The sequence below is a fragment of the Astatotilapia calliptera genome, chromosome 16 (genome assembly GCF_900246225.1).
Source record: "Astatotilapia calliptera chromosome 16, fAstCal1.2, whole genome shotgun sequence".
NCBI classification, from domain to species: Eukaryota; Metazoa; Chordata; class Actinopteri; order Cichliformes; family Cichlidae; genus Astatotilapia; species Astatotilapia calliptera.
Window position 1 is genome coordinate 8,423,779 of NC_039317.1, and position 13,143 is coordinate 8,436,921.

General features: G+C 41.2%; 1 protein-coding gene across 1 annotated transcript in view; it reads left to right on the top strand.

Annotated features, from left to right (window-relative positions):
* adcy5 (adenylate cyclase 5) overlaps positions 1-12,702 on the top strand; it is a 92,225-nt gene extending 79,523 nt beyond the window's left edge. The window contains exons 12-21 of the mRNA XM_026143873.1: positions 1,112-1,199; positions 3,522-3,638; positions 3,773-3,931; positions 5,747-5,931; positions 6,056-6,076; positions 6,364-6,493; positions 8,702-8,965; positions 9,143-9,347; positions 9,571-9,695; positions 11,819-12,702. Of these exons, the coding sequence (XP_025999658.1) occupies positions 1,112-1,199; positions 3,522-3,638; positions 3,773-3,931; positions 5,747-5,931; positions 6,056-6,076; positions 6,364-6,493; positions 8,702-8,965; positions 9,143-9,347; positions 9,571-9,695; positions 11,819-11,947 (1,423 nt within the window). The 3' untranslated portion in view covers positions 11,948-12,702. The remainder of the gene's footprint in view (positions 1-1,111; positions 1,200-3,521; positions 3,639-3,772; positions 3,932-5,746; positions 5,932-6,055; positions 6,077-6,363; positions 6,494-8,701; positions 8,966-9,142; positions 9,348-9,570; positions 9,696-11,818) is intronic.
* The last annotated feature ends 441 nt before the right edge of the window (positions 12,703-13,143 follow it).

Here is a 13,143-nt window from a genome sequence, read left to right on the forward strand (position 1 = left end):
TGCCACTCCTGTTAGCTGAGTGCAAGAAACTGAGGCTGGAGTTCCCACAGGCTTACCGAAGAAAACCGAAAAGTGCTTCCTGGTATGATGAGTCTCAGTTTCTGCTGGAACATCAAATTTGGTGTTAACATGATCTGTGCTGTGCTGCATCATCAGTTCAGGCTGATAGTGATGAAGAATTAAGGCAGTCTGAAGTCGAAAGGGGGTCCAACCTGGTACTAGCAAGGTGCACCTAATAAAGTGGCCAGTGGGTGTATATATAAGAAGTTGCTCCAAGTTGAAACTGAATTGCTTGGTCTTCTAAATAGTACTCCCATGGTATAATCCCAAAAGCTGTCTTTATTAGGCAAATATAACTATCTCCTTATATTTCATAAGCACTAATACATGCGTTTTAATAAATTGTTTAGAAACTATGTCTTTGTTAGTGGTCAGTGTGTGCGTTCAGGCTTTGGAGCCTTACAAAACTCGGCACAGCTTTAGTCTTAATGCTGTCTGTTCCAAGTTCTCTTCCAAATTCTTCAGCCTTTATCCTTAAAACAGGACTTATAAAGATGAATCACTGAATAGAGGAGTAATAAAAGATGATGAGTAATAAAAAAGAATATCAGATCAAAATTAGCATAATTGCACCCGAGCACTGGCCAGATTTTAAAGCTCTGTCAGATTTTGTCTCAAAGCGAGCCCTCCTCTCTCTCTTCTTTTTTTGCAAACTGCACTCAGAGGTTTCTCCCTGCCCATCTCTTAGTATTGATCTTCTTTAGCCTGCCTCTTTATTAACCTTTCTCCTCAGTACTTTCATCTCACCACTCCTCTCTTGTCTTTTAATCCTGTCCTTAAAGTCCCACATAGGCTGCCTCCTCACATCTCATGTCCCTTGTTATTTAATCTATTTTTATAATCGCTTTTACCCTCTTAATCTTAATGCTTCTTCTCTTTGGTGTTATTCATTCCCGTCACACCCACGAGTAAGATGTTTACTTCCACAGTATTTAGCACAAGGTTGTAGACTATAAAGAGAAAGTGTTAACTTATCAGATGCCACACTGACTGTGAATTGCAGAGTAATAAATATTGCAGTAGATACATCCAATCTCTTTGTTGTCTGCAGCTCCAGACTGATGATCGGCTTCTTCGTCACCTGTCTCATTATCCTGACGGCTGTTATGTTCGTCTCAGCTGTGTACTGCTGTTTTGGGGTGAGAAGTCTATGCTTGTAATGAATGACACAGAGAAACTCAGAGCTTTGCTCAGATTTGTTGCAGATATAAGGCATTCGGCAAAGTGATAACCAATACAAGCGATTATAGATGCTTTTATGAGAATGTTATCCCGTAAGATAGCTGCCTCGTTTCAGTTCGGTTCAGCGTAAGACATCGTTCAGACAAATCTAAATGTTTTATCGGGCTGTGGTTTGGATGCTGTACTTGTTATGAATTGTGGTCAGAGAATCCTTCATCTAGAAAATGAAAGATATTCTCCTCAAAGGAAGTTCTTTTTGATCAGAATCTGTTACATTTTTACAACAGACTCCCTTGGTGCGTATCTATTATATGAATTAAAAATTGTTAAGTTTCCCTCGTGTTTATGTGAGTCTTTGAGAAAAGCTGCTCCATCTCATATTTACTTTATCTAACATAATTCAGGATACGTTTCATGTTTCTGTAGTTTGTCTGTATTCTTGCACAAGATTATTCACAGAAGGGAGCCTTTGTTCAACTTTGTTCTATAAAACTTTATGCATATTAGCCTAAGGTTACTAGACTATAAACTTCAACAGCAACAACATAAACTTTCAGCAGTCTCTGCTGTCAATTTGATCAGTATTTAAAGGTGCAATTATTGTTTTTTGAGTTACAAAAATGATTCTACTCATAGATAAACATTAATTAGTGGGTACTTACATGCAATATGTAATTCCAACAAACTGATGCATTCTCATAAACTTAGAATTAGTCCATTAAAATAAATAGGAGCAGGCTCCAATTTGTGGAAGCTGTCATGTTGCCTCGCTATCTTCAACACAGTTGCCGAAACGGACATCTCGGTTCCACCAAATCAGATTTTATTTGTTCAGCTAGAGACCAGCCACATGTGTAGTTTGCCAAAGGCGGGGAAAAGAGAACTCATAGGAATTCATTAGGAGGCAAATGTTAATTCATACCTGCACCTTCAGGCTCAAGATGTGAAGGCTCATGCTTACAGTATGTGAAGTTGAACATGAAGGAAAGAGACAGCAGGACTGGCATCTTAATAAAACATCATCCTCTTCCTCCTAACTGCTAGCCTCATCCCCTGAACTGAAAACAGAGCTCTAACTCATGACTGTCGCACTTACTTGTTGTCAGCAGATTAGACATGCAATCCTCTCATCCACACACAGCTGACAATGAGCCGGCTGAACAACAGCAGCTGGTTTTAAGCTAACATTATACAAGCTAATGTTCGGCTCGAGTGTCCTAAAAATCCCACTTTCCCTCTCGTGACAGCCGAATTACAACCACACATTGTATCAGAGTTTATTCACTAAGTCCAACCATGTTAGATACACTTCACTGACGATGGCTAACAGCAGCTAACAGAGGCTAACAGCAGCTAACAGAGGCTAACAGAGGCTAACAGCAGTGTTTACCCACAGAAAAGTTTAGGATATCCTTAAAAACTCGCAGTCAACTGCAATCTATTTACGTCTAGTGGTGCGATTTTACACTCTGTACCCTTAACAAAGCCTGTGACTCTAAATATCAGGTAAAAACTGAAGATATTTCACATGGTTATCCTAGTCAAATGTTATGGAGTTTTCATTTTTAAATAACAGCTAACACAGCATTTTTTAAAAATTGCATTTCATAGGATAACTTAAGGAATAGTATTTTAGTAAAATATTATCAATCTCCCAATGTTTAGGTAGCTGTTTCCTCCCTCTGTTCTCAGTTTTGATCTGTTTGTGTGGACTTTAGCAAAGAACAGATTGTGCTTTAACAGAAGCAGCTGATGTTCTTTTTGCACTACGTCTTCAGCTGCGTATTTGGTGCCTGTTCAGTAAACACAGGGGTACTGGGCGCTGTGCTGTAATAAAGACAGTTACAGAATAGCATGCAGCTCAGTTGATTACTTTGTTGCGCTGCCTCTAATGTAATTATCTGGTACATTCTTCTGGAGTTAATAAGTTCGCAAATTTTCACAATCTCTTCCACAAGTTTCTATAAAGTGGGCCTTGTCGAATAAGATTTGCAGTGAGACCGTAAATCCTTTTGTCGATCAGTTTTCTTTCTGCTGTTGATGACTCACAAGAAACGGGAAAGGTTTGAGAAGAGAAAAATAGAGCTGCTGCTTGAAGGTTTCCATAACGGTGAGTCATGGCTCTTTTTTTTAAAAACAAAATATAAAAAAAAGCAGAGCCTCTTTTTTACACAGAGCTGTAAAAGCATGGTCAAACTGGAAACCAGTGACTGAGAAAATGAAGTCAGTTAATTCAATTAAAACTGAATATTAATTGTTGGAATTCTTCTGTCCTCCAGATCTTCCCAGTGCCTCTGCAGACACTCTCTAAGAGAATAGTTCAGTCTAGACTAAACAGCACCTTGGTTGGTGTCTTCACCATCATCATCGTCTTTCTTTCTGCTTTCATCAACATTGTAAGTTTTCATTAACAGGATTCCCAAATTCCCATTTTCTTGTCATGGGTCAATGTTTCAAGGAGAGGTTTTTGACTATGATGCTTTTGAGTGTCTGGATTTGAAAGTCTCGCAATAATTTTGACCCTTTTTAGTTCACGTGCAGCAGCCATGACCTGTGGAGTTGCATCAAAGCACAGCACAACATCAGCCTGGACAGTGTCAATGCCTGCCATGCTTACTTCCTCAACTACAGCCTGGACACACAACACAGCCCTTGTGGACATGATGGCCTCATCTGCAGCTTTCCTGAGGTACAGATGCCTTGTTTTATCTATGGCCTATCTGTTTTATTTATTAGATTATTTCATCAATAAATTTACAGGTATCCTTTTAAAGTATGACACAACAAACAAAGAAAAGAAGATCCAAGTTTGTTGAAGACTAAGGAAAGTTAGGCGGATGATTTGTCTAAAAAAAGTACAGCCAAAAGATAACCTTTCAGAAAATGCCAGTTGAAGTTTAAATACTAAAATCTGCTGGTCAACTCACTAAAGTACATTACATCAGGCCTCAATAGATCAATTAAGTTCCTTCCATCCAACCATCCATCCCTCTTTCCATTCTTCCTTCCATTGCCACTATCCGAGGCCAGGTCACAGGGGCAGTAAAGAAGCCCGAACCTCCCTTTCCCCAGCCACTTTCTCCAGCTCATCCGAAGAAACACCAAGGTGGTTCCAGGCTAGCTGAGATACATAATCTCTCCAGTCCTGGGTCTACCCATAAGAACTCTTCCCAGCAGGACATGCCTGGATTTCCTCGCCCAAGAAGTGCCCAGGAGGTTCCTCCTGACTCACTGAACTCCTCACTCCCTCTCTCAGGCAGGGGCCAGCTGTCCTTCAGAGAAAGCTCATTTGTGCTGCTTGTGTGTGTCTCTTTGAGTCACTACCCAGAGATTGTGAACATCAGATGACCCGTAAATCAACAGCTCCGCTTTTATGCACAGCTCTCCCTTCACCACAAATGACTGGTACAGCGACATGGCCCCAGTCCATGTATCAATCTCTCGCTATACTCATTTGTAAACAAGACCCCAAATTCCTCCACATTTAAGCAGCAATTCCTCCCTGACCCAGAGTGGACCCTCCACTCTTTTCCAGCTGAATACCATGGGCGTAACATAACATATATAGTCATCATAAGGCGCTTTATATTGTAATGTAAAAACCCTATAATATTACAGAGCAAACCTCATTGATCCAATAATCGGTATGAGCAAACACCGCACGGAGAACAAGACTGTGGCTTAGGTAGGTCAGCCATCTGTTGCAGCTGGTTGGGCAGTGAGGTGAAACAGAAGAGACCGGAGCTGATGGATAACCTGCGGGCTGTCCGCATAAGTGCAAATTAATTTTATTAATCCTAAACTGAACAACAGCCAATGGCACGAGTCCAGGAAATGGACTTAAATAAGACACAAATACGACTCAGGTGCTGCTGCCAAGTTTCCCTCATAGGGATAAAATGTGGGCAGAATCTCATTCATACAACACTTTTCAACCAGGTGTTGCAGCTCAAGGTGATGCACAACAATATTAAAACTGCAAGCAATAAAAAAAAAAGCAACGATAAAACACAAGCACTAAAAAGAGAGAAATGCATGTGCTTAAACAAGTTATGTACTTTATAGAACATTAATGAGCATTATGACATCTAATCATTGCTTTCTGCTGTGACGAATGGTGTAATGAAATCACCTTGTATACCATACACTGTTAGAGCAAACACATGGTTAAAATTGGGTAAAATTTGTCTTGCAAAGTACTGCATTGCTTTTTTTGAACACCACACACACACACACACACGTAACTGTAAGATTTCAATGTGAGACTTCTGACATGAAACGAAATTTTGGGAGCAGAACAAATGGGTGCTAAGTGGGGGTAATTGCAGCTGTAAATGTTAACATTTGGTGTGCACACTCGTGCTCAAATTAGAAGTTAAGCAGTGAAAATGTGGGTTAATCGTGTGTTTTATAACTCATCCAGATGCAGCTTGTTCAGTCAGAACTGTTGCAGCATATAAAGCCTGGCCACTAAACAATAGTCTCTTTGCATTTTCTCCCTCAGTACTTCTCGTCCTGCGTGCTGCTGAGCCTGCTGGCCTGTTCCGTCTTCCTGCAGGTCAGCAGCATCGGTAAGCTCTTCCTCATGCTCTTCATCGAACTGCTTTACCTTCTCATCATGGAGGTTCCCAAAGTGAGCCTCTTTGACAACCAGGACCTGCTGGTCATGGCCAATGCCATCAACAACGCGTGAGTCTCTTTATTACACCTGTGTGTGTCTCTGTGTGTCATTTCATGCCTGTAATGATTAAAGCTTCGAAGGTGTGCAGATGTTCTTAGTGCTCACCGGCTCTTCTCTGTTCCTCCCTCACAGTGAGCCCATGAATGGAACAAGGTGAGACTGATGGCGGGACCCAAAGTGGTCTCTGTCATCTGTTTACGCTAACAGCATCATTATCACTCCTCTGGCACAAATGGAACTATAATGACCTGCTGGCAACAGATGCTAACGCTAATTAGCCAAGATTTAGAGGGCAGCTTGTTTTTGTGTTTTATGTTATTTTCCTGCAGAGTACATCTTTAACTCTGTGTAATACCTGCATATATCAGTGATTGTGGTAGCTGGGTAACTCGGCATAAAATCTATCTGTAATACTAATATGTGTATGTGCTGACCTCCAGGTGTGGAGTAGACAAGGTGCCTCTAAAGATCATGACTCCAGTGGTGATCACAGTCTTCGTCCTTGCCCTGTACCTTCACGCCCAGCAGGTGGAGTCAACAGCAAGGCTTGACTTCCTGTGGAAACTGCAGGTTAGTGTGTGTGTGTGCGCGTGTGAGAACAAGAGTAAACAGAACCTATAGCGCATTGCTGCCCCTTCCCCTTGTATAGTTATGATTCCATTGGCCTCTGATGCTTAAAAAGTAGTTTTGGTTTTTTTTCCTCCTGGTATCCGTGTTAAGTGTCATTATGTGACTTTGTAGATACGTATTTGGTGTGCTTTTTAGCATAAATTTGCATTTTTAGGAAGGGAATCGCTGTTATTATTTTGTGCTAGGAAATTAATTTAATTCAAAAACATGTTGGGATTGAAAGAAAATAAACACAGCTAGCCCAACTTGCCACTTGATGCAGAATGTTATGATTTAAATGAGCTGCAGTTGGTTTAAAATGTGGCATTTAACAGCTGATTTAGTTGATTTAGACTTTGTCAGGAGGAAGTGGATTTCCATTTATTTCCTTTAAGTGAAAATATTTGGTGATTTGAGAAGTGATGAGGCTAGGCAGTACCTGAATATCGTCATCAGCATGACAGGGAAAATATACATATTTAAACAGGCATGGACACAACAGTTGTGCATAGATCTGTTAGAAATGCAAATGATGTCTCACTGTGTTCCTTTAAAGGATGATAATAGGAATAAACAACAAATTAACTTTAAATGTGGGTCAGACATCCTGTCAAGGTGAAGGCTGGAATCAGAAGCCAATGAGAACAATTAAGTGCTGTAATTTTAAAGCTTTGTAGAAATGAGCAAATAGGCAGCATCACAGAGTCCGTCCACTCTCTGCAGTATATTGTAGTTGAGTTGAGGTCTGGACTTTAGCTGGGCCATTGCAACACTTAGATTCTTTTCTTTTTCAGCCATTCTGTTGTAGATTTACTGCTGTTTTGTGGATCAGCATCTGTTGTAACTTTGGCCAAGCTGTAGTTGTTGGACAAATGGACTCACATTCGACTCTCCAATACTTTAGCGTACAGAGGAGTTCATGTTCGATCCAGGTCCCGTGGATGCAAAAGAAGCCCAATTCAAAACACCACCGCTACCGTGCTTGGTAGCTGAAATGAGGTGGCGATGTGCATTTTAGTCAGATGCAGCTTTGCAAACCTAGACTGTGCTCCCATGTAGACACATACAGGGTGAACAAGTGCTCAACATGAGATATTTCTGATCATAATATTATTCATCTAACTGTAAATCTGAATAACAGATTGAAAAATACATTATGGAGACTTAACATTAGTGTTAAAATATTGAACTGGCTATGAAGAAAATGAAAAATGAAATTAGGGACCCTAATGGATAATAAGAATGGTCAAGCAGATTTCTTGGATAGTCTGGGAAGACTGTTAACACACACCTGACTGCTCAGGACCAACAAACTGCCAAAACATCTGCTTTCATAGAGGTATTCACACTTGCTGACAATGATTGATGATCTTAATCTCAGTAATGAAGTGTGTTTTATTGGCTCGGTAAGATTGGTTACACTCGTAATTGTAAGCATGTACTTAGGTGTACCTAGATTAGTATAAAACGTGACTCTGAAAAGTTTGCATCCCCTAACATGAATCATTGCTTCACCAATAAACACTGAGATAGTTTACCAAATTCTGTTGTTAAGAAACTTTTTGTTCTTATTTGAGAAAGTACAAACATGTCAGAGGGTGTATGTGTGTGTGTGTGCGTGTGTGTGTGAGTGTGCGTATAATAACCAAATAATATTCAGTACAGTATCAATTTGACAATAAGAACATTCCTTAAGGGATGTTCATGGCTTCTTTGGCATTTTCTGACGGTTGTGAAGCAGGCTGTTCTGCTTGTAGTTGCTAATCCAGTCAAGTGGATAAAAAACTTATTTAAAAAAGCTGCTGGAGGGCTCTCTATTTTCCAGCTCACTGCTGTCACCAATGGTTAGTAAAAAACAAGGCTGTGAGTCTCAAGCTCCATTTGCAGTTTTGTGAGGCTGAGATACCAAAACAAAGTAAAGAAATTTAGTGATAGGTAAAAGGGTTTTTTCCTGAACCTTCTTTAAAAAATAACAACTTAGTGGTGATTACCTGTCAGGATATATTACTGAATGCTGCTGGTGGGGCGAGATAATATGTTAGGGGACCACCAAATTCATTAGCATTCATCTTCTTGGCATCTTCAATATCTGTGCCAAATGTCATAAAAAATCCATCCAGTTGTAAATGAAGTATTAATTTTTAATCCTCTTCTCTAACTCATCACAAGGCCACAGAGGAAAAGGAGGAGATGGAGGAATTGCAAGCCTACAACCGCCGTCTGCTCCACAACATCCTTCCCAAAGACGTGGCTGCTCACTTCCTGCAGCGGGAACGTCGGAACGATGAGCTCTACTACCAGTCGTGCGAGTGTGTTGCAGTTATGTTTGCCTCTATTAGTAACTTTTCTGAGTTCTACGTAGAGTTGGAGGGCAACAATGAGGGAGTGGAGTGCCTGCGACTGCTTAATGAAATCATCGCCGACTTTGATGAGGTAAGATCTGAACTATTCCAGTTGGAAGCTGTCTGAATGTATGAATGCAGAACAACGGCTCTGATAACATCCAATTACTGTTTGCTGTGTTTATTTGGTTACTATTGAATCCAGTGGACCCAAAACTCTGCTAAATATGGCCACTGATATTACAAACCTTTGTTCTGCTATCCTCAGATCATCAGCGAGGATCAGTTCCGCCAGCTGGAGAAGATCAAGACTATCGGCTCCACATACATGGCAGCCTCCGGCCTCAATGACTCCACGTATGACAAGGTCGGGCGGTCACACATCCGTGCTCTCGCTGACTACGCCATGAGGCTGATGGACCAGATGAAATACATCAATGAACACTCCTTTAACAACTTCAAGATGAAAATAGGTGGGTAGCAGGAAAGAAAAATGGACTTTTTTTTGCAGAGTGTAAGACTGTTGTTGACTACAGCTCCAGTAAAAGTAACTGATTTGCCCAATTGGAATTAAAGAACCAGTTTCCAAATTGAAAAGATTCTGAGATCTGATTTTGTAGGATATATACATCATATCTTTTAACCTGCACCTCTGTTTGGCAGTTTTAATTATTCTATATTTATTTCTTTTCCTAGGTCTTAACATTGGCCCGGTGGTGGCTGGGGTGATCGGGGCCAGGAAACCTCAGTACGACATCTGGGGGAACACTGTAAATGTGGCGAGTCGCATGGACAGCACAGGTGTACCAGAGAGAATCCAGGTAACAATTTTATATGTCCCGTCATTTAAATTCACACTGATGATTTTGTGTACTCAGATAATCAGTAAGTTATTTAAAATCAACTATAAAATTTGCATTCCATCAGTAAATTATTCTGAACTCCTTCCCTCCCACCTCCTTCAGGAGTTAATACAAAATGTTATTGACAGAACTATGGCATCAGATGTGTTTATTACCACTAATTCAGGAAGAACAACACAGAGAACTGATTAGACACTCCATTGGTGATTTACAGATCACAAGACGTGTGCATAAACTATATAATTCCCCTCTCGCCCCTGTGGGCGGACTTTATCCTTCAAGCGCGAGTCCTCTACCAGAGGCCTGGGAGCTAGAGGGTCCAGCACAGTATCTTTGCTGCGCTTTTCTGGACAGAGATCTCTGATGTTGTTCCTGGGATCTGCTGGACGCCTAACTTGGGAGTCACTGCACCAAGTGCTCCGATTACCACTGGGACCACTGTTACCCTCACCCTCCACATCTTCTTGAGCCCTTCTCCAGCTTCTTGTGTTCCTTCTTCATGATATTGCTGTCATTCTGTATAGCTACATCTATCACTACAGCCGCCTTTGTCTGCTTGTCCACCACTACTATGTCCGGTTGGTTATCCATCACCAGTATCTGGAAGTCCCACAGGATCTTAGCTCGGTCATTCTCGACCACCCTAGAGGGCGTCTCCCATTTTGACCCTGGGACTTCCAGTCCATACAGATGTTCCTGTATACTTTGTCGATCACTTGGTTATGGCGTTCCATGTATGCCCTGCCTGCTAGCACCTTGCAACCTGCTGCTATGTGCTGGATTGTCTCAGGGGCATTATTACACAGCTTGCACCTGGGGTCTTGCCTGGTGTGGTAGACCCCAGCCTCTATGGATCAGAGTTTGTTCCTATGCTACCATGATTAGAGCCTCCAGAATGAAAGATAGTCCAGCTTTGTCCGGCCACTGGTAGGATTGCTTGATATAAGCCACTTCCTCTATCTGCCGATGGTACATACCGTGCAGGGGGTTGTCCTTCCATGATGTTTTTTCTTCTTGCTCCTCTTCTTTCTCATATTTCTGCTTCCTGAGGTATTCACTAAGCAGTCAGTTGTGGCCATCTTCCTGATGTACTCATGGATGTTTGTTGTGTCATCTAGGACTGCTTCATCAGTGCAGTCACCTTCTTCAGCCAGTAGGCATGAATCATGTTAGAGCCTGGTGCTTCTTACTGGACCTTTTCTTGGATGTCTGTCGCTGCCATGGATCCTGGATCCTGTTCGGGAAGGATGCTGTGGTCTGCTCTTAGAGCCACTAGCCACTGAGCATTGCCGTTATGGGTTGTGTCCTTCTCCCTTGAATGGTTCAGTGGAGTACAACTGGTTTATTCTCCTGCCTTCTAGCTCTCTGGTATACCTCTTCAAGTGGCTGGCCAAGGATGTGAGTCTTTGATTCGCAGTTTCCAAGGCTTCAGGTATCACTGCTGCCATGGTGATCATCAGTTTCAGTGACGGTAGCTACATTTCGCATCTTCTAGATGTACTCCAAGTAGTCTTGGTAATCGGCGGAGGGCCAGCTGCTCTTGCACTCCCAAGGAGCCAGACTTTCTTGCATGTTTCGTAATTTTCCAAGCTTTCTGAAGGTCTTTCAACATTTATCGTTGGACATTGGCTAATTTTTCACTCATTTTCAGATGAGTCCTTGTATCTGACCAGAGAAAGTTTTCTCTGTTGAGTACATAACACTGAGCTATGAATTGTTTAAGCATTAAAAAACAGCTAAGAATCAAGGTAAAATATTATCCTTGGGCACGTTTGATATTGAGACATGGATTGGTCTCCCCAGATTCCTGATCTCAACATTATTGATTATTTCCAATTTTCGTAGCAAAATATAAAGAGTTTAAGACAGCACTGTAGTCAAATTAAACTGGGTTCAACTTGACTGAAAGTTATTCTTTCTAGAAATTATGGTTCCATTAAACTCCATCTTAATCAATGACACAGCATGTTTGACTTTCAAGCTGTCAAATCATTGGTCACTAGGAGTTATTAGCAAAATAATGATAAATCTCAAAAATGCTGACCAGGGAATTAAATATTCCATTCTCCATCTGCCTTCAGGTGACCCCAGAATTGCACCAGGTACTGAGCTCTTATAACTACACACTGGAATACAGAGGAGTGGTCACAGTCAAGGGCAAAGGAGAGATGATGACCTACTTCCTCACCAGTGGACCTTCCAGCAGTTAACCCACACCAAGTGACAGACACATAGGGGGTTACACGCCTTACGACATACAAAGCAGGCTTAGGGTGGACTGAGATTGAACTTTTCTCACAGCACTGAACCCATCTCAAACCTGAGGCCATAAAGGATGAGGAAAATGTTCATCCCAACGCCCAGCCTGTGGGGGAGCCGATGAGTCGGAGAAGCCTCGCTACGAGTCAGCCGATGAGACCAAAGATGTCCAGTCAGAGCATAAAGACAGATTATTGGTCAGCTGTGCGAGTCTGGGTCCTGAAGGAAAAATGGTCAATAAGAAATTTGATTTGCTTCAATCAGCCGTAATTTTCCGATGGGTTTTTGGACACACCTGCGGGAGGACATAAGCTGCATTACCTCTTCTCTTTCGCTCTGCCTTGCTCCTGCTGAAGTATATACAGTATGTACATGTAAAACACAGACAGTTTTATGTGTATGTACAGAATTTCACGTATGGTTTGTAATACCTTTGGTCCATGTTGTGATGCAGGTATGAATCTCTCAAGTATGGACACTAAGCCAGCACTGCAGCACTATCCGTCCTTGTGTCATTATCTAATCACATCGGTAACTAACAGATTCATGGAGGAGATAGTCTTTATTGCTGAAGAGTGTGTCCTACAGGTAACCGGGTTTCCTGAGATTATATGAATTTCCTTTTATAACAGAAAGAAAACGCTGCACAGTGTTTACAGAAAGCTTCCCGCCAGATGTGCAATATCACAACCTCAGTAGTATCAACAGCATCATATATATATATATATATATATATATATATATATATATATATATATATATATATATATTCACAAACACATAAAACAAAGAGGATGTCAGTAAAGAGCTTTTTCTAATCTTTAACATTTTCTATTTTAACTTCGAAACACAAACCCTATGAGATATATTAAGATTCTATATTTTGTACATGAATATATATATTATACATATTCAGATATACATACTGTATAATTCATGTTGGGATTTCAGACGTCCTCACTGGTGTTGCCTGATGTTAGCACTGCATCACAGCTGATGTTCCGTTTAGCTTCAGCTCCCCCCAAATAGCCTCTTTTCTTGCCCTTTTCTCACAGCGAAAAGCAAGTCTTAAAACCGAGCAAGGCGGTACATTGAATGACGGACTAGAGGATGGAAATGCATCAGCCTTGGTGCTCAAAAGCCATTT